This window comes from Emys orbicularis, chromosome 1 (genome assembly GCF_028017835.1).
Source record: "Emys orbicularis isolate rEmyOrb1 chromosome 1, rEmyOrb1.hap1, whole genome shotgun sequence".
Taxonomy (NCBI): Eukaryota; Metazoa; Chordata; order Testudines; family Emydidae; genus Emys; species Emys orbicularis.
In genome coordinates this window covers 7590512-7609000 of record NC_088683.1, presented here as the reverse complement: position 1 = coordinate 7609000, position 18489 = coordinate 7590512, and the positions used below count along the sequence as shown (strand labels likewise).

The window sequence follows — 18489 nt, the reverse complement described above, 5'->3', positions numbered from 1 at the left end:
TTTAACGGGTAATAACGATAACTCCTCAAAAATAAAATTAGTGCTGCTGACAGACAGGTTTTTTGGGCTCAGCTGATGTGAAATTCCCTCCGTCAAAAACTATTCCATCCCACAGACAACACTGCATTTGGTGGGCTGATCATGCTCCTTTTCAGGACCACTGGAAGAATCCCAGTTTTCTTCCCCTAAGTATAATGGTCTAAATGGATATATGTGTAAATTGTTTGGATCTGAATGGGAATTACATGTGTGTATTTCAAGGGCAAAATCTGGCCCATTGTTTTTTCTGGGGATCACAAAGTGGGAACCTCAAGGCCCCTCCAGAACCAGTCTTCCCCATGGTAGTACAGAGTGCTACCACCCAAGGCATGGGGCTAGAATGAAGGAGAATTTTCTACACAATGGCACGCAGAAGAGACTGCTAGGGAAGACAAACAGTGGTTTCCTGGCACAATCCTGATGATATGTTCAAATAAGACTCTTTCTTCCAGTCTGTTTCTTCTTAGCTCTCTCTAAGAGTGTCCTACATTACAGTCTATTTTTAGCATGAAAGTAAATAGGTTAGCAGTGTGGGGAAGGCAAAATTCCCTTACTTTCCCAATGAATTTAGACAGAAATCCCTGCAGATTTAGCTGCACTTTTGCACAGATTTTCTCTGGCCCAGTTGAAGAGGTCTGAGAGAGGCTTTATCTTAGAGCTCAATTTACTTACGTTTATTACAATTCAATGCGACACAGCAAGATAATAAGGAGGTGGTTTTGAATTTCTACATTGCAAATAGTCACTGATATATAACACATGCTTCAGACACACAGGTGCACCTAACTTCTCATTCTGTCATGCTGAAAATCTGGAAGCAATTCTTCCTTTGACTGTAACATCTTTGGGGCAGGGACAGTGTTTTCATTACACGTGCACTTTGTCCAGCACAATGAGACCCTGATCCCTGACGGGGCGTCTAGGTGCTGCTACAATGTAAGTAACAGTAGTTATACAAAATGGTTGTATTAGCCCTAAGAGTAATTTAGTTTCACAAAACTACTTTAAAAGCACCCAAGAGACTTTGAGATAAGCCATTCTATATCTAGGCACCTATATGCCCTGCATCACTAGAGTTTGTCAAGGGCTCAGGAGAGATCAATTGTATTTGAACACCCTAGGAAGGCAGGGACCTATTATCATCCCCTTTTTGCAGATGGTGGATTGAGGCACAGAGATTAAGCAACCTGCCCAAGGCCACACAGCGAGTGTATGGCCAAGCTAAGAATTGAACTCAGATCTCCTGAGTCCGAGCCAGTGTCTTAGTCACAAGACCATCATTCTCATATCATCCAAGGAAAGAAAAAAAACAAACAAATGAAAGCACAAGATTCGCTGACGCAGGAGGTTAGCGTCTACTGCTGGGGCTGGATTTGCAGCGCTGGACCCTAAAACTGATGGGAACAAATCTTCTGATTTAAGGCATCAGCTGATCACCACAAGATCAGAAGTGGTTTTGTCCCAGTTCCCCTGCACAGCGTGAGCACTATTGATTAGGTACAATATTGGGGAATCTCTACCTTCCACTGAAACATTAGGTATTAGGCAATGAAGGACACGGGACGTTAGATTAGAGATGGACAAATGGTCTGAGCCACAAAGGCAAATCCTGTGTTCTTACAAGAAATTAAACTTTAACATTTCCACATGACCCCTTAGAACACTAAGAACGGCCAGACTGGGTCAGACCAATGGTCCATCTAGCCCAGTCTCCTGTCTCAGACAGTGGCCAGTACCAGAGTTTCAGGGGGGTGTACAGGTCAGAGCAATTTTGGAGTTATCTACTCCCGTCTTTCCCTCCAGGCTTCTGGCAGTCAGAGGTTTAGGGTCACCACGTGCATGGGGTTACATCCCTGACCATCTTGGCTAATAGCCATTCATGGACCTGTCCTCCAGGAACTTATCTAGCTCATTTTTGAACCCAGTTATACTTTTGGTCATCACAACATTCCACAGCAATGAATTCCACAGGTTAGCTGTGGGTTGTGTGAAAAGGTATTTCCTCTTGTTTGTATTAAACCTGCTGCCTATTCATTTCATGGGGTGACCCCTGGTTTTGTATTGTGAGAAAGGGTAAACAACACTTGCCTATTCACTTTTTCATGATTTTATAAACCACTATCATATCCCTCCTAAACCATCTCTTTTCTAAGATGAATAGCCCTAATCTTTTTAGTCACTCCTCATACGGAAGCCGTTCTGTACCCTTGATAATCTTTGCTGTCCTTTTTTTAACCTTTTCCAGTTCCACAGTATCCTTTTTGAGATGGGTGACCAGAACCGGACACAGTATTCAAGGGGTAGATGTAGCATGGATTTTATAGTGGCATTATAATATTTTCTCATTTAATATCCCTTTCCTAATAGTTCCTAACATCATCAGCCTTTTTGACAGTTACTCCATGTTGAGCTGAGGTTTTCAGAGAACTATCTACAATGGCCCCAAGATCTCTTTCTTGAATGGTAACAGTTAATTAAAAACCCATCATTATATAGGTATAGGTGGGTTTATTTTTTCCAGTGTGCATTACTTTGTACTCATCAATTTTGAATTTCATCTGGCATTTTGTTGCCCAGTCACCCAGTTTAGTGGACCTCTGTCCATTCTAAACATACCCAAGCATGAAAGTCATGCAGAGTGCTCTATTTAGTCAGGGAGCTACATACCCATCAAGAATGGATTCTCTGCAGCAGTAGAGGTTGTCAAACTTCTGTTTGGTGACAGAGTCGTTGACATTCATAGCTGGGACACAGAGTTTCCCAGCTTTAGATAACTGGTATAACCTGTAAGGAATAAGGGAGAGAACAGGAGAATGAAAAACGAACTGAGAAAGGTTTTCCTATGTTCTGCCTCCAAATGCTCTTACCTCTCTTGATTAGCTGGCAAGGAGTGGCACATATCTCCAAAGCCAAAGTTAGCATCTACCTATGGACATCCTACCAATTCCAGCATGGGAGGTGTGTCCTTCATTTCGTAAACGCATTTATGCTTGTTCCCTCCAGAAAAATTGCCAGTATCAGATTAAAATCTAAAGCATGTTCTGTCCTTGGCTCCTTTACATTTTTATCAAAGTGCACAACAGCATGCCTCTTGCAACTTCAGATCAATACCCTTTGGTGCCCTTTCAATGCAAAATATGTGTGTTCCTAAAGCCCTCCTCCCACATTTCTTACAATTTAGGTGCAAGTGGTAAGAGCTGGTCACAGCGAGAGACTCAAAACAGCCTTACAAAGTGCAACCACTAAGATGGTTATTTGGACCAAATCACTTACTTAAAATGCCTTAGTCAGCACACTGACTGCAACGTAAGGCAAGTTACAATCATGCTGCAGTATGTGCTGCGCTGAACTTTTGTTACCGGCAATAGACAGAAATGCATCTCTCTCTGGAAGTACTCAGTTATGATTAACTACTATGAGAGTGAAAACACAAACAAGATAACAAATCTAAATTCTAGAATACAAAACAGGAAGAGAACCTGAAAGTGTTCAAATGTTATGTGTTCAAGAGTTGGCTGGTATCCCGCAAACCAGAATTTGATCAATCAGCTCTCTCACAAACACACACCGAGTACAATTATGCCTTCTCCAGAAGACTTTCTTCTTGCTCTCTACTGTTTACCACAACCTGGACAACACTTCTGTGCACAAACTGCCCAACTGTGTATTTCCTTCATTGCACTCTCTGACCCATCTACAAGCCTCAAGGGTTAGCTCCCAGATACAGTGATTTCCCATACCAAATGCTTCAAAAACTAAACGTGTCCTCTTGGATGAAGAGTTTTGTGTTCCCATCAGCATCCTTAACTCAGACCTTAGCCGCACTCTTGAAGCAAGAACGCAGGGAGTTACCTTTAACCTTACTTTGCTCTCTACACATCTGCCTTGCCCCTACATCTCTGACTGCCACTGATAGAATACTGTCAAATCAGGTCCTTTTCTTCATCCTGCTTCTGCTGAAATCTTAATCAGGTTTCAGCCAGCACTTCCTTTCTCAACAGTTTCAATTCCCTTTTTCACAGCATGCCTAGATCCCTATTCTAAACTTCAGCCAGTTTAGAGAGCTGCAGCTACACTATGCTCTCACTGCAAGAAAAAAAAAAAAAAAAAAGACTATCGCCCTCATCCTCTGTCACCTTTGCTAGCTTCCTATTCCTCCCTACTGTTCTGAGTCACCTTCACTACCTTGCAATCCACCGCTGCCTCCAACTAAAAACTGACTTGCTGATTTGCTCAAACCACACACTTGCTCAGACCTTCCTTCTGACTTTGTTAATCACTTCTCCCACCACTCCTCTGCTTCCACAGGCTGGGGTATGGGTGTCACGCATTTACGCTGACTTCTCTGTCTGGAATTCTCCCCCTCCCTCAAGCAACGGAGTCATTTCCTCTTACAATCTCACTCCCTTCCTGTGCACTTCAGTTTGGGATTGATTCTAAGTTTCTCACTTTCACCAAAGTCAACTACACTTTCCCCTTGCACTGTAACACCAATCCTCACTCCTCTTCTCACCGTCCTTGGCAAGGCAGGCACGTATTATCCCCATGTTACAGAGGGGAAAGCAAGAGGTTAGATGTTTTCTCAAGGTCACACAAGAGTCAATGGCAGAATCAGAATGAGAACTCAGAAGTTCCTACCTCCTAGTCTCAGGTTCAGATCATTAGATGTCTTTAAGTTTATTTTTAGATAGAGGAGAATAAATGTGACTTTTTATTTTTTAAGAGCTAGTCCACACCAACAGGAAACTACTCCAAGGCCGTATTTGTAGGATCAAAGTCCAGGCAACAGTCTGAGATATGGTATGTCACAGCTTCTTGTGAGTGCTGAGTAGGAGTGTGACACACACGGATCCTTTGCCCAGAGGGCTACGTGCTTGCTGTGGATACAGCTCCATTACCTGTGGACACCGGTCACGCTCTCTTCTACTATCCCTTTGATCTTCTTAAACATATTGGGGTATTTCTTATAAATCCAGTGGGTCAGATCCCCTCCATCATCCAAGATCTGTAATGAGAAAGTTGCACCGAGTCACTGTACTGAAATCCAGCGAGGCCACTGACCTTCGTTAATAACACCAGGGGTAAATTATCACTAAATTCCAGCTTCTGAAGCAAGTCCACGTCTTGGTATCATGTAGGCCATTGCAACAGCACAGACAAAGCCAAGACAAGGACTATTCAATAGAGCAATGACACTTTGGTTACACTTTTGTTTAATGAGGCTGGAGAGGCATTGCTGAGGTCCTCAATATTTATTCCCAGATTAGGGACAGTGCAAACAGCAGCAGTGCAAGCTCCTCTCACTTGCTCCAGCAGGAGGGACCATCTCAGGAAGTGACAGGGAAATGTTTGTTGGCCATAGCCCAGTCTCTGGCCTTTCTGCTCCGACTGCGAACAGTGAGGCCAACTAATGACAAATGTAATAATAATTTTATATTGGGAAACCCATCATGTTTCACATAGGCCACTGAACAGCCTTTAGTCAGTAACTTTTAGTCATAACCTTCCCAGGTTGGATTTGAACTTGGAACCTAGAAATACAAGGCTCCCTAGCAGATCACCAGTCCCCTGAACCGTCCAGTTCCTCCTAATGAACCCCTTTACCAAAGGAGATAAAAGCCACACTATAAAAGACATTCCTTATAGAATGTGCTCCTCATGGTTGAAAGTTAATAGCCAAACTTATTGCTTTATTAAAACAATTAAAATGAGCAGATCTGCTTATGCTGGTTCTATATTAAATACAAGTGAAGTGCTCTCTGAAAAATTAACGCCTTACTAAGAACCATAATTCAGCCTAGAATCCTAGAAATTAGAGAAGGAAAATGATCTCAAGCTTTCTAATCCAGTGAGCTATGGCTCCCTTGGGGACCCACAAAAGGAGTTTTTTTTTAATTGATATGCCCATTTTTGTTTTTTCTAATTAAGAAACAAATAAAATAAGCTCAACAATCACCTGTTTTACCCATGGGTCTGCATCTTATGCTGCAGCTGTTGTGGTGCCGGCAGCCTCTCTGTGTCCTCCACTCCTACAGGGGGCTTCCAACAGGGAGACTTGCTGCTGTGGGAAGCATTCAGCAGGAAGTCTCCTGTCTGAAAGCCCCCTGTTGGAGAAGAGCGCGAAGAGATACTAAGCCCTGGTCTACACTAGGGGGAGGGATCGATCTAAGTTACGCAACTTCAGCTACGTGAATAACGTAGCTGAAGTCGACGTACTTAAATCGACTTACCGTGGTGTCTTCACTGCTGTGAGTCAACTGCTGCCGCTCCCCCGTCAACTCTGCCTGTGCCTCTCGCGGCGCTGGAGTACAGGAGTTGACAGGAGAGCGCTCTGGGGTTGATTTATCACGTCTAGACTAGACGCGATAAATCGATCTCCACTGGATCGATCGCTGCCCACCGATCCGGCGGGTAGTGTAGACATACCCTAAGACAGTGCTGCCTGCAGCACCAGCACCAGCCAACAGGGGAATGGGGCGGGGCAGAGGAAAAGGCAGGTGCATTTTACTTTACAACAGGACAGTTTTTACTGAGTGCTAAGTCTACATATAGCAAACGTTGGGCTGAAGATGATGATGATTTTAATGCAGTTAAGCAGAAAAGGAAGAAAAGTAGACAATACGATGATAGGTACAGGATGTTTAGATTTTCTTGTCTTGTGGCCAGGGCCAGTTGACAGAACAAGCTCAGAAGGATCAATATTTTGCACTGCAGCTGGATGAATCCACAGACACAGCAAACATGGCTCAGCTTCTGTGTCATGTGAGATTTATCAAAGCAGGTGCAATAATGGAAGAACTTTTATTTAACAGGCCCATTCATGTCACTAAAATCTTAGGCTGTGTCCAAACACGTCAAAAATCCATATTTTCAAATTATAGTTTTAAAAATACTGATAAGATTATATAATTAAATAAAAGATGTAGTTGAATAAAGATGCAAAACTGTCCAAACTCTAGTGACCTTCTTGAAACTAGTGTCCTGAACTCTTCTAGCTTCCGGAGTTGGTTAAAAAAAAAAAAGGTATCTGGTGGTGGGGAGCCACTAAATTTTAAAATATCTGTAGAGAAGCCACGGTACTGAAAAGTTTGGAAGCAGTTCTAATCCACCCATTGCCAGTGTTATATAAACTCAACGTAAGGTAGCACATGAAAATGTAGTTACTAGGCAGTTACTAAGTACATGTAATCAATAATAAAGTTGTAGCACAGGCTACAATAAACTACTAGGGTGAATGTCCAGATACTCCTTGATACTAGTTCATTTTATTTTTAGGGTTTTCTGTGGCATACAATAGCATCTGCAAGATGGAGCAAGGATTTTCAGCCAAAAATTTTATCTAACATGATGTGATTATAATCATTGCCTGCTGTCACGACCGGGACATGGGTAGTGTGACCTAGTGGTCAAAGTAGGAGTCAGGCTGGGTCTGACTCCAGGAGATCAGAGTGGAAATAGAGTCAAGTGTCGGGAGACAGGCAGGATCAGGTTACCAGGAGATCAGAAGAAGGAAACAAACTTGAGAGCAGAACCACAGATCAATAACCAAAGTCAGGTCAGCACAGGATACCAGGAAGTGAAGCCAGGGGAGCAGGAAACACAAGGCACACAATCCAGAACAACATGGATCCCAATTGCACGGACAACTTCCTGTTCCTGTGCTCGGTTTAAACAGGTGCTGTGGACCAATTGGAGCTCCCCCAGTCATCTCCCAGGGCTGTGTCTGAGCTCAGCTCCTATTCTGACAACAGTTAGCAGGTCCCTGGGTGGCAGGCTGGACCCTGCTAGTGCCCAAAAGTCCTAAGGACCAGGATTCAAGACCCACGGTCCCTGATGTGCAGTGATTGAAGACCCACAGAAAGGATTAGAAAAAGCCACCTAATAGAGATTCTCAAGTGGTAGATCCCTCTTTTCGGTCCCCTTCCAAATACCCTGGCCCCAATCCTCACTACTTCCAATTACATCCTCTCAGCTAATCCTAACGTGCACCAAAAGGATGGAGAGCTCTGCACATGGCTCTGGGCTGGTATGTTGGGGTGTCTAAGGGATCCATTATGTTCCACTAGCACACAGCACCCCTCTACTCTGTGTGCTGAGTGCTCCACATTACATACAGCATGCCAATCACTGTCATCTCTGCATCCCAACAGCCAGGCAATAAAGAGCACTTCAGCACATTGTTACCAGAAAATTCTGCTTTGCTTGAGTCTCAAGATATGCAGGTGTCTAGTCCCTTCTGTGATACTACCGGGTGGACTATACCTGGCTGGAATATAGAGCCATGACCATCCTAAAGGGTATTCAGGCAAGAGCCTTTTATTCCCAGGTTTATACTGTACAGGATTTCACAAGGTTCCCTCCCCCCCACTGGGATCTAGTTAAAAGGCTGGAAAAAAATCACTACAGACAAAATTTTCACCTCCTTAACTCCTCCACTCCCCTTGGCTAGCTCCAGGTAGGTAGCTGAAGTGACATCCCCAGCACAGCACATAATGAGTTATCACACCAGAGCAGGAGACAGCGGCCAGATCCCAGAAGGAACACAAAGCAGGTTTCAATGAACAGCAGATGATGTGCTGAGGGCCTGAAAGCCTGGCTCCTGGCACCCTCTACTGGCTCTGGGGCGTGCCCAGCTGTTTACTGGTGCTACTCTATACAGAATCAAATAATTGCTAAACACTGCTCTGTTCTTTTTAGCTCCATTCCAAACACAAAATTCACTCCCAGCTTTTACAGACACACCACACAATGGAATATCAGACAAGTACTTGGCAATATCCATCTAAGTTTTCCTTCTGTGATAACATGGCTTGCGGTGTGTGTATTGAACCACAATACTGCCATCATTAGTTGTTTATATAGTGATTTGGAAATGCGAAGTGCTGATTATTATTGGAGCCCATTCCCATAATCTCCCTCTCTCCCTTGATGATGAGCTCCTCAGAGCAGGGACCAACTGTTCCTTTCTGAATGTTTGGAAAGAGTAGCACATTGTCAGTGCTTCACAAAATATTAAATAATAATCAACACCATCTCCTTTTCCTCTTCCAAGTGCTTTACAAGAAAACAAACTCCCGTGTGAACAGATATAATCTCCATTCTACATATGGGGAAACCGAGGCACCGAGCGGTTAAATGACTTGCCAAATCGACACCAAGTGGTGTCAATGCGCAGATCAGAACTAAGGAGTTCCTGACTCTCAGACCTGTGCTCAGATTACACCTTTCATTTAAAATCTAGAGATCTAATGGAATGAGGCAACTGACATGAGAGTGAAATACTAGAGATAAGACCCACTCTCCACTCTTGATTCCTTTCAAGCTACCCATATTTCACTAGGGGTACACACAACTACTGAATCTCTTGGTTTCATTAATCCTCATTTACTTGATAGGGCAGAGAGTCCTCTTGTGAAAATGCATAAACAGGGCAGAATTCTGGGTTTTAGCAAGTTTCTCCTTCCTAGGAGAGTATAAGGTAAGAGGACATTGAGCCTAGAGAATGAGCCCCTGAAATGCCTCAACAGATGGCCAGCTTCAGACAGCAGAATGTACACAAAGTGCTCTAAGAGCAAGATCCACCACATGCTGATTTTCCTTTAGTTCCTCACACATCATCTTTATTTTGTTTCATTAGAATCCTTCCTAGTTATCATTTTAGCAAACCAATCTTCACCTGCATGACCACGCCAGGGACGTTTTTTCATGCAAATCAACCTTTTTGAATATTAGCCCCATCTTGCCTTTTTGCTGCTACTTGCAGTCAACACCAGACTTTTTGTTAGACCAGAGTGTTAGTACAGCTGCACTGTATCAATCCCCTCCTGATTTTAGTGCGCTCAGCTTGGCTCAGAGAACTCTGAGGGGCCAAAACACGGCAACAGAAACATCTCTGCATCTTCACTCTGCACTCTCTTCCAAAGGGACATTTATATCCTCTGGCACAGACAATTGCTGTGTCCACTATCCCAGCAGAGATCTAATCCATCGCCTACGTAGAAATACCTTCTCCTTTGATTTGCATTTTATGCCTCCAACAATGCAAACCTGGAATCCTGTTAGTCTCTCATTGCAGCTGCTTGTCAGACTATAAGGTTCTTTTAAAAATAGTAATTCCCAAATCTCCCCCAGATCAATTTGCCATACCCTTTCTATTTAGCAGCTATTTCCCTTCACATGTCTGTCCCCAGATGACTTATTTCACTTTGCTTCATGCACAGAACAGAGTTGGTGCACTCTTGACTGGAGATTGTGAACAGCAGTGTCCACGGGTCTACGCTGAAACAGGGCAGCATCTCATCCTCCCATCTGAGGACATATAAGGAAGGGCAGACCCACTGCCACTCCAATTCCTTTGCAACCGCGAAGCCGAAGACTGCTGCAGAAGGGAAGGAGGATGGGAGGTGGAGCGCCCGAAGGGACAAAACATCTCGAAGAACTCAAGTTACTGTGCAGGTAAGTAACCTCTCCTCCTGCTCCACTGTAGGAGACTCCCAAGAAGTATCTGAATGTGGAGGTGGGTGCTGAGGAGATAAATCCAAGACAGTTTGGAGGACATCATCACCAAAGGTAGTGTCAGCCCTGGAAGCAGGTAAGATTATGTAGTGCTTGGCATAAGTGTGAATGAAAGGCCATGTTGCAGTCCCATTATGGGATGCGAGGTCTCCCAAGAGTCAGCACTATAAAGTGACCTACCCCTCTTTCTAGAGTTTGGTAGATGAGAGGGACTTTGTCCTTAGAGGACTTTATCTCTGGAACTACCTAGAAGGTTCTGGAAGCCACCGGAGCAGCCTGAGAGACTGAGGTTGATGTACGGTGGGGGAGGAGGAAGCAGACCCCATTGGAGCTAAAGAGTGTTCTACTAAGAGGAGCTTCAACCTAGCCTCTCTAACTTTATGAGACCTGCCTTTGAACCCCAGGCAGATTTAAGCTTTGGCAGGATGTGTCTCAGAGACAACTAGAATGCCTGTCACTATGGGGAAATGGCAGGTCTGGCAGGACTTGAACCGTGGGGTTTTAGGCATAACACAGGGAAATAGCGAAAGCACTAATGCAAAAAGTTTGTAGGAGGGGACCCCCACCCCTTCATGAACAAGCTGTGCTAAAACTAAGAAAAAATTAACTAGAAAATAATAACTAAATAAATAAAATAAAAAATAAATGATAAAAGGTAAGGAAAGCGGGAAGTTGTAAACAGCGGACATCACAACAGTGTTGTCTCAAGCTGCAGGCGGTCTAGAAGGAACTGGAGTGGCGGGAACTGGGTCTGCACCTCCCTCTAGGCTCTCACATGGGAGCACAAAGCTCTGCTTTGCACAAGTGCGGTAACTGCTATTTACAATTTCCAGTCACGAGTGCATGGGCTCATGCATATCCTACGGTGGAGCACCCACAGGGGATATACTTGAAGAAGAATGCTCTGTCGTGTGGACCACCTCAAAGAGCTCTGCAGATCCACAATGCCATCCTCACAAAAAGGAATTCTGAGACGACATCAGCCATCCTAACACATTTCACAGAACCAAGAAGCCGAGTCAAACTATCATAGGACAAACGTGCCAGGTGCAGGAAGGGTTTCAATTTCTCTGACACCACCAACTCAGTGATTGCCGTCACTACTGATGGGAGCTTATTCCCCAACATAAGCCGTTTATCATTTCTTTAATTGAATTTTCCATATGCAGATTTATGGATGAGGGGATGGATTATCTGACTATTCCCCAATCCTTCTAAAGGGGATGGATAAAATAAAGTGAACAGAGGTGTACTTAACAAAAGAAAACTCTAATATATCCCAAATAATTCAATATGAGCAAACGTAAGCAAAACAAATACATCACAATATCCACCATCTGTTAGATCGTGACCTCCAAAGCCAACGACCAGTCTCAAGTGTTGTAGGAATAAAACATTTGAGAACTGAAAACTATTCCATTTGCCAAGTTCAGGGTTCTGTGATTGCCCTATGAGCAAAAATGTCACAAGCCGTTAAAGCAAGAAGCTACACTTTTTACTGTTTTGCAATCTGATACAATGAGCCCAGCCAGGTTAGTTGTCAAGGTCTCTGGAGTCCTAACCCTGGCTCTGAAATTGAGGCCTTGTCTAAATGGGAAAGTTGCCCTGGTATAACCTAAGGTGTGAATTTAAGATGATCTAGTTAAACTGGTGCAAACTGCTGCGTGGATGCTTATTTTGCTTTGAGGGTTTTTTTGCAGTTTAGCTTAAGTCGACTGGGAACAGGTTTAAAAGTTATACTGAAATAAACTGCTCAAACTGAAGTAAGAACACTTATACAGGGCTTTGCACCAGTTTAACTACATTGGTTTAAAAACTGACTTAAGTAAAACTGGCCTGTATAGACAAGAACTGGACTGGCTCCATGTAAGGTCTCTCGCAAGTGAGTCAACCACCTCCTCCAATTCCCTACTTGTAAGACAGTGATAGGTTAATTCCTTATGTTGTGAGGATCAGTTCATAATTGTAATGCACTTTGAAGATAAGTGCTACGTAGGTGGCAAGTAGTATGATTAGCTGTTGATGAAGAAATACAGAACTCTACATTCAAGGTTTAATAGGGAAAAACATTTTAATAATTCCAAACCTTTTGTGGCCCCTATCCCACCCTTCATCTCTCTAGGCTATAGTTCAGACATCAACCTTTATAACTGCTACTACATGTGCCAGATGTTTGAGATCCTACCATGTTTTAGACCCACCATATTAGGCTGCCATCCTTCGACGTTGACACAGCGATCGATACACCACCAGAAGTCATCTTCAGATTCTCCCTTCCAGGCAAAGACAGGGAACCCTGATAGAGACAGGAAGAAAGTTCAGTACTAATGCAATCTATGAAAGTGTCACCTAAGTGCTCCCCTAGCCTGGCAAAGATGGAATGGTCAAGGTGATGCACTGCTTCCTGTCACCGTGAGAATGCCCATATTGGCAGAATCTGGCTGGATGCAGCGCTCGCTCTAGTGGAGGTCTGGTTCTTGCCTCTTTTAGTTGCGGAGGTGCTGACATGGTACCATGGGCAGCAGGTAGGAGTGAGCCTTACTGGAGAGTGACTGTCTTGAAAGGGCTTTTCAAAAAGTCATAAAGCTAAGAGTTCGGCCCACCCCGCAAGACCTTTTAATTGTTGTTCTAGTCAGTCTTCAAACATACTATCTTGAGGGGGAGGACCCAATTCTTGATTCCTAGCTATAGTACAGAAAGCCATTTGCTGGGACAGTAATATTTACAGCATATGCAATAGTTATTTACATATCAAAAGGCTGCCCAGGTAGCATTCTTGTACAGACTGCAGAGGGGGCTAGCAATAGATGATATCAACTGTTAAGTACATTTACACTCCAGAGAAGCAAAATTTCTGGCTGTGATTTTCAAAGCAGAGCAGGGGATTGAAATGCATTAAAATTACTAGAAGATGTGTAGTTCAATCCCCTGCACTGCTTTGAAAATCTTAACCTCTAATGTTAAACAAGCCTAATTTCTTGCCAAGGCTGCTTAGGCCAAAGTTTGATTTCCAGTTTCATTCCTTACGTCTCAAATCCACAGAATTTTCTCTCCTTCTGAGAAGCGATATATTTGATTAAATCAATATGAATGGCTAATATTCACCAGCAACCCTGCAAGAACAAAGCAGGGTGAGCAGTCCAGCTTTCTAAGTAACTCTAAACAATAAATGAACATATGCAACCTGGCCTCATAACTTACCAGCCTACACACATATGTGAACATACAAGGTGGAAGGGGGATAAATAAAGAAACACTGTAAAGATTTCAAGCTTCTAAAGGTTTATTTTACATTGAAGGGAAAACTATTTGAAACAGAACATAATGCACTTGAGCAGTGTCCTCTTTTAAAGTATTGATACTTAAAGGCTTACAGGAATCTCTCTAAAGCACGCTGAAGGCGGCTAAATCCCTTACCACTTTCAGCCAGGGCAGCAGCCACTTCATTGAGAGTAGAATAGATGTTGCAGGCAGCCCATCGGCATTGAGCACCCAAGGCACCAAGAGTCTCCATTAGTACCTGGATCAAAGAAAATAAGAATGGCCATATTGGGCCAGACCAATTTTTCCATCTAGCCCGGTATCCCATCTTCTGACTGTGGCCAACGCCAGATGCTTCAAAGGAAATTAACAGAACTGGGCAATTACCATGTGATCCATCCCCTATCATCCAGTCCCAGCCTCAGAAGGTAATGAGTGATGTTGTTTTCACATGAGTTGCACTGAATTAGAAGGCCTTTGTGCAAATATACTTTTACATGAAGCCAAATATCAAGCTCTGTAATTACCGTGAAACAGATTTCAATAGTCTCACTGTAGTTTCTTTAAACACTGAGAGCTTGTCTACACGGTGCATTAGTCCACATTAGAGGCGTGTAAATTCCAGTGCTCACTATTGTGTTGTGCTAACTGGCTCACTTAGACCCTTACTGGCATACACTAAGAGTTCCCTCGTGTGCACTACTGAACTTTAGTGCATGCCAGCAGTGGCCACCTGGGCCAGTTAGTTCACAACATGCCAGTGCACCCTGGAATTTAGTGCGGACTAATGCAGCGCTGTGTAGACACGCCCTGACAGAGCAGTCAGTGCTGTATGAAACAGAGACAGACAGACCATGCATCAGAGAGCCTATCATTTAAAATTAATGAATACAAAAATAAAATAGTAATTCCAATGTGCCTAGTCCATTTCACCCAGAGATAGCAAAGCCCCAAATCCCAATCCCCTGCTCTAGTCATTAGAGCTCATTCCCTACCAGTGAGTCCTGAATCACACAGTACCTTCACCTGCCATAATCACTAGATCCCACTTCCCTCTTGATTTATTCTAAGATTTGGGTTTTTTTCTTCTTAATCACCATTACTCACCGCTATGGCTCACACACATGCACTGCTCACATCTTAAAAGATGAGATACCGATAGACACACATCCTTATTAAATAGACCTTTTCAGAAGTTGGCAATTCTCCTTTTTAAAAAGCGATTTTGGTGAAATGTGCTGGATTGACATCTCTGGAGACTAAAGCCCTCACAAGAGCAGCCGCAGCGCAGACAAAGAGAGTGCAAGATTCCCTGACAGTGCCCCGCCAATGTGCTCCTGCCCCGGAAGGACTGAGAACAGGTTTCAGTCTTCGGGGCCTATCCATTCTTTGGCCTCCCTGCTGAGACTGCCAACAAGGGTATGAATTAGTGCCAATTGTGTTGGTGTTTTTTGGGCTGTGGACTGCCATTGTCTGGGAACTGGACTGAGACCCACTAACCCGTCTCATACCGGTCACTGAACAGCCAACAGTAGGTAGCATTACAGTCACTACCATGCTGGGCCAGACTCAGACAGGGGACCTATCAGTCACTGGCAGCATATCCCCTCAGCTATCCCCCAAGCCATCCAATCTCTGGGAAATCTATTTTTCTCCAAACATGGCATTATGTAATGATAACTATTTCAGGGAGACTATTTCCTACGAGTACGTCCTTTGTATACCAATGGAGTCACCCTACAGTGGAATTTAAAGAGGCTTCGTGCTGAAATGCCCACTGCAGAGGGAAAAGAACTGAATAAATAAAACAGGGCCTTACGGCAGTCTGTGCAGTTATGTGCGTGCAGCCCACAATCTTGGCCCCAGCCAATGGCTTCTCTCCCTGAGCTCGCTTCCTTAAAGCCATAAGTGCAGGCATCTCTGGAAGGAAAGAAAAATCCATCATTAAAAAGCAAAGAAGAGTCAGCACAAGGAAGCAGCCATCCAGCACCGCTGCCCTACCTTGCCTTAGCATTTAAGATCTACTGTAATAAATCTGTGCAGTACTGCCAGCCCCAAACTCTCAAAAGCCAGGAGTCAGGCCCCTCAAATCATGACATTGGCTTAAAAATATTAAGATTTTAAAAAATTTATACGTTTTAGATTCCTTTTACTTGCCTTCTGGTGTTTAAGTCTTTGGGGTGCAGCCTAATTATGTTTTCAAGCTTTTCTCTGCAACCAGAACAGCTAGAAACTTACTGCACCCTCCCCAGTGGAAGCTGACATTTTCACATAATCACTTGTCTAAATGAGTTGGAGCTTTAAGAAAATCAAATATCACAAGACTCATGCTAAAATCCAATAGTTGGCACTACTGTTATGGCTGTGTACGAATGTCAGGGTTGTTCTTACACCTTCAGCACCCGTCTAGAGAGCTGGGACTTGGATAAGCCCACTCTATTTGTGACTACTCTCATCCTTGCAAACAATCTAGAAATTGGATTTGGTCCCCTTTCACAAGTTGTCTGAATGACAACTTTGCCTATTATTTGTGAATTGTTTGATAAACCATCTTCTTCTGTTTGTAATAACGGGTCTTTGAATATTCAATATTTTCTCTATTGTGGGTCACTTAGATCACATGATATGTTTTTTCTGTTCTCCGATAGGCTAACCTAACTTTTATTAGCAGGAACAGTGCCAGAAGAAATCAGTGGGACAGTGAACCTCCCAAGAAAAGGATGGGGAGCACTTTAAGGAGATGCACAGAGAGGAGCTAAGGTAGCCTAAGAAATTTTAGGACACAAATATTTCCCTATTTTGTGTTAGCCACTGGAGCCTCTTGCCTTTTACACCTGGTTGGAGGTGTACCACGTAGCTCTGTTGTAACAGGGCAAAGAGAAGTTTCAGGTCATCTACTTGAACCCTTAAGTATAAAAGGTTATGAGTAGAGCTGGTCAAAAACCGGACTTATTCCCCGCTCCATGGAAAATTACAACAAATATGAAAAAATAGTTTGTCAAAGTTTTCCCACGGAAAAATTAGACTTTTCGGGGGGGAAATATTTTGTCCAAAAACTGAAATATTTTAATTCAGAAACACTTCTGTGGTGTCACATGCTCTTATTCTCTGGGGTTCCTGGTCAGACTCCATTTCCCCATCATGCACCATGGTTTCCCTTTATGGTGAGGAGAGGCAGTTGCATCAAGGGTGTATTGTGGGAGGTAGGTATAGTCTGGCTGGGGAAGCTGGCCCATAGTGGAGGATAAAGACATGAGGAAACACAACTACAATTTCCATGAGGCACCAAGATGGAATATCCAAACTGAAATATTTCTGGGTATGGCTGAAATATTTTGGGTTTAAAGCTTTTTTTTTTTTTTTTTTTGACAAAAGATCAAAATGTTTTGCAGAAAACAGGCACTTCTCTGGGAAAGGTTCCTTTAGTCAAAAACCCAATTTGCTGCTGAAAAACATTTTTAACAAGCCCTTGTTATAAGCTCTGCAGGATGGGAAGGTCTGAGGTACTGAGGATTTAAAGTTGTTCAAGTGAGAAGTCCAGATCACAACAGCATCAAACTTGAGGAGCTTGCCTCCTTTTTTACCTTGTTCAGCAATTTCAATCTCTCGGCGCCCAAACTCTGCCTGCTTTATGTTTTTCACACAGAAATCGCTGCTGCCTTTAGAGTTCTTCTGTTGCTTGTCCCGGGGGGAGGTCTCATCATCAGAGCTGTCGGTGTATGAGGCAGCTGGAGAATGAGAGAATGGGGACACATCAGGCAGAATAAAATATCCCCGACCCCACCAAGAAGCAAAAGAAGGGAATTTGTGGTGTGGAAGAAGTTAGACAATCTGCAATGGAAAGGGGGACACAGGTTCGAGTTACAGCAAATGTCCAAACACCTGGTCACTTGAGGGTAAAAATACTTTACAATTATGCATCACTCACAGATATGCCCTAGAATTTGTGTTCTTTCCAGTTTTGAGATGATCAGCTCAACAGCTCCGATGCGTTTCTTCTGGGCAACAAGAGCATGTTCAGGTGCCACTCCATATCTTTCTTCAACTGAGATCTTTTGCTTCTACTGTTCACAACCTCAGGATCAATCTTCACCCTGAACTGCCCCCCTCCACATTTCCTATCACTACTTCAGCAACATCTTTTCCTTGACTGTGCCAGGCTCCATTCATGCCTTCATCTCCTCTCAGCTTGTCTACTGCAACTCTTATGTCTGTGGCCTCTCCAAGTCCCCTCTCTACATTCTCCACCCACTTAGTCACTGGCCCCTCAGACTGCCTACAAGCCTGCCTATTATGTCGAGAGTTGTACACTAGGAACTGGACAGAGACCCGGTCTTATTTCACGTTAGTCACCAAATAGTAGTTTGATAGTAAAAGTGCCTAGTCATGACTCATTTAAGGTGCTTACGGACAGTCCCTGGACTCACTTAGTTTCTAAGGCCTGGTCTACACTATGAAGTTAGGTCGATATATGTTTCCTTGTGTTGATCTATTTATGCCTGTGTCTACACTCAAATTAGTCTCCCTCCAACATAAGCGCCCTATTACGGTGACACAGTAAAACCACCTCCCCAAATGCCATTGAGCAATAGTCAACCTATTGAGGTTGACACAGTGAGAGTGCCAACATGGTGTGACCTGTATCAACCCTAACAGTTCTCCCTGCAACAGTGA

The 18489-nt window shown here is 43.6% G+C and overlaps 1 protein-coding gene across 1 annotated transcript in view; it reads right to left on the bottom strand.

The window, feature by feature from the left end:
* The window catches only part of AHCYL2 (adenosylhomocysteinase like 2), a 172887-nt gene that overhangs the window by 12327 nt on the left and 142071 nt on the right, over positions 1–18489 (bottom strand). Inside the window, exons 3-8 of the mRNA XM_065402821.1 lie at positions 17400–17543; positions 15635–15735; positions 13972–14074; positions 12756–12850; positions 4938–5044; positions 2707–2823 (exon numbers count right to left, since the gene is read on the bottom strand). Of these exons, the coding sequence (XP_065258893.1) occupies positions 2707–2823; positions 4938–5044; positions 12756–12850; positions 13972–14074; positions 15635–15735; positions 17400–17543 (667 nt within the window). The remainder of the gene's footprint in view (positions 1–2706; positions 2824–4937; positions 5045–12755; positions 12851–13971; positions 14075–15634; positions 15736–17399; positions 17544–18489) is intronic.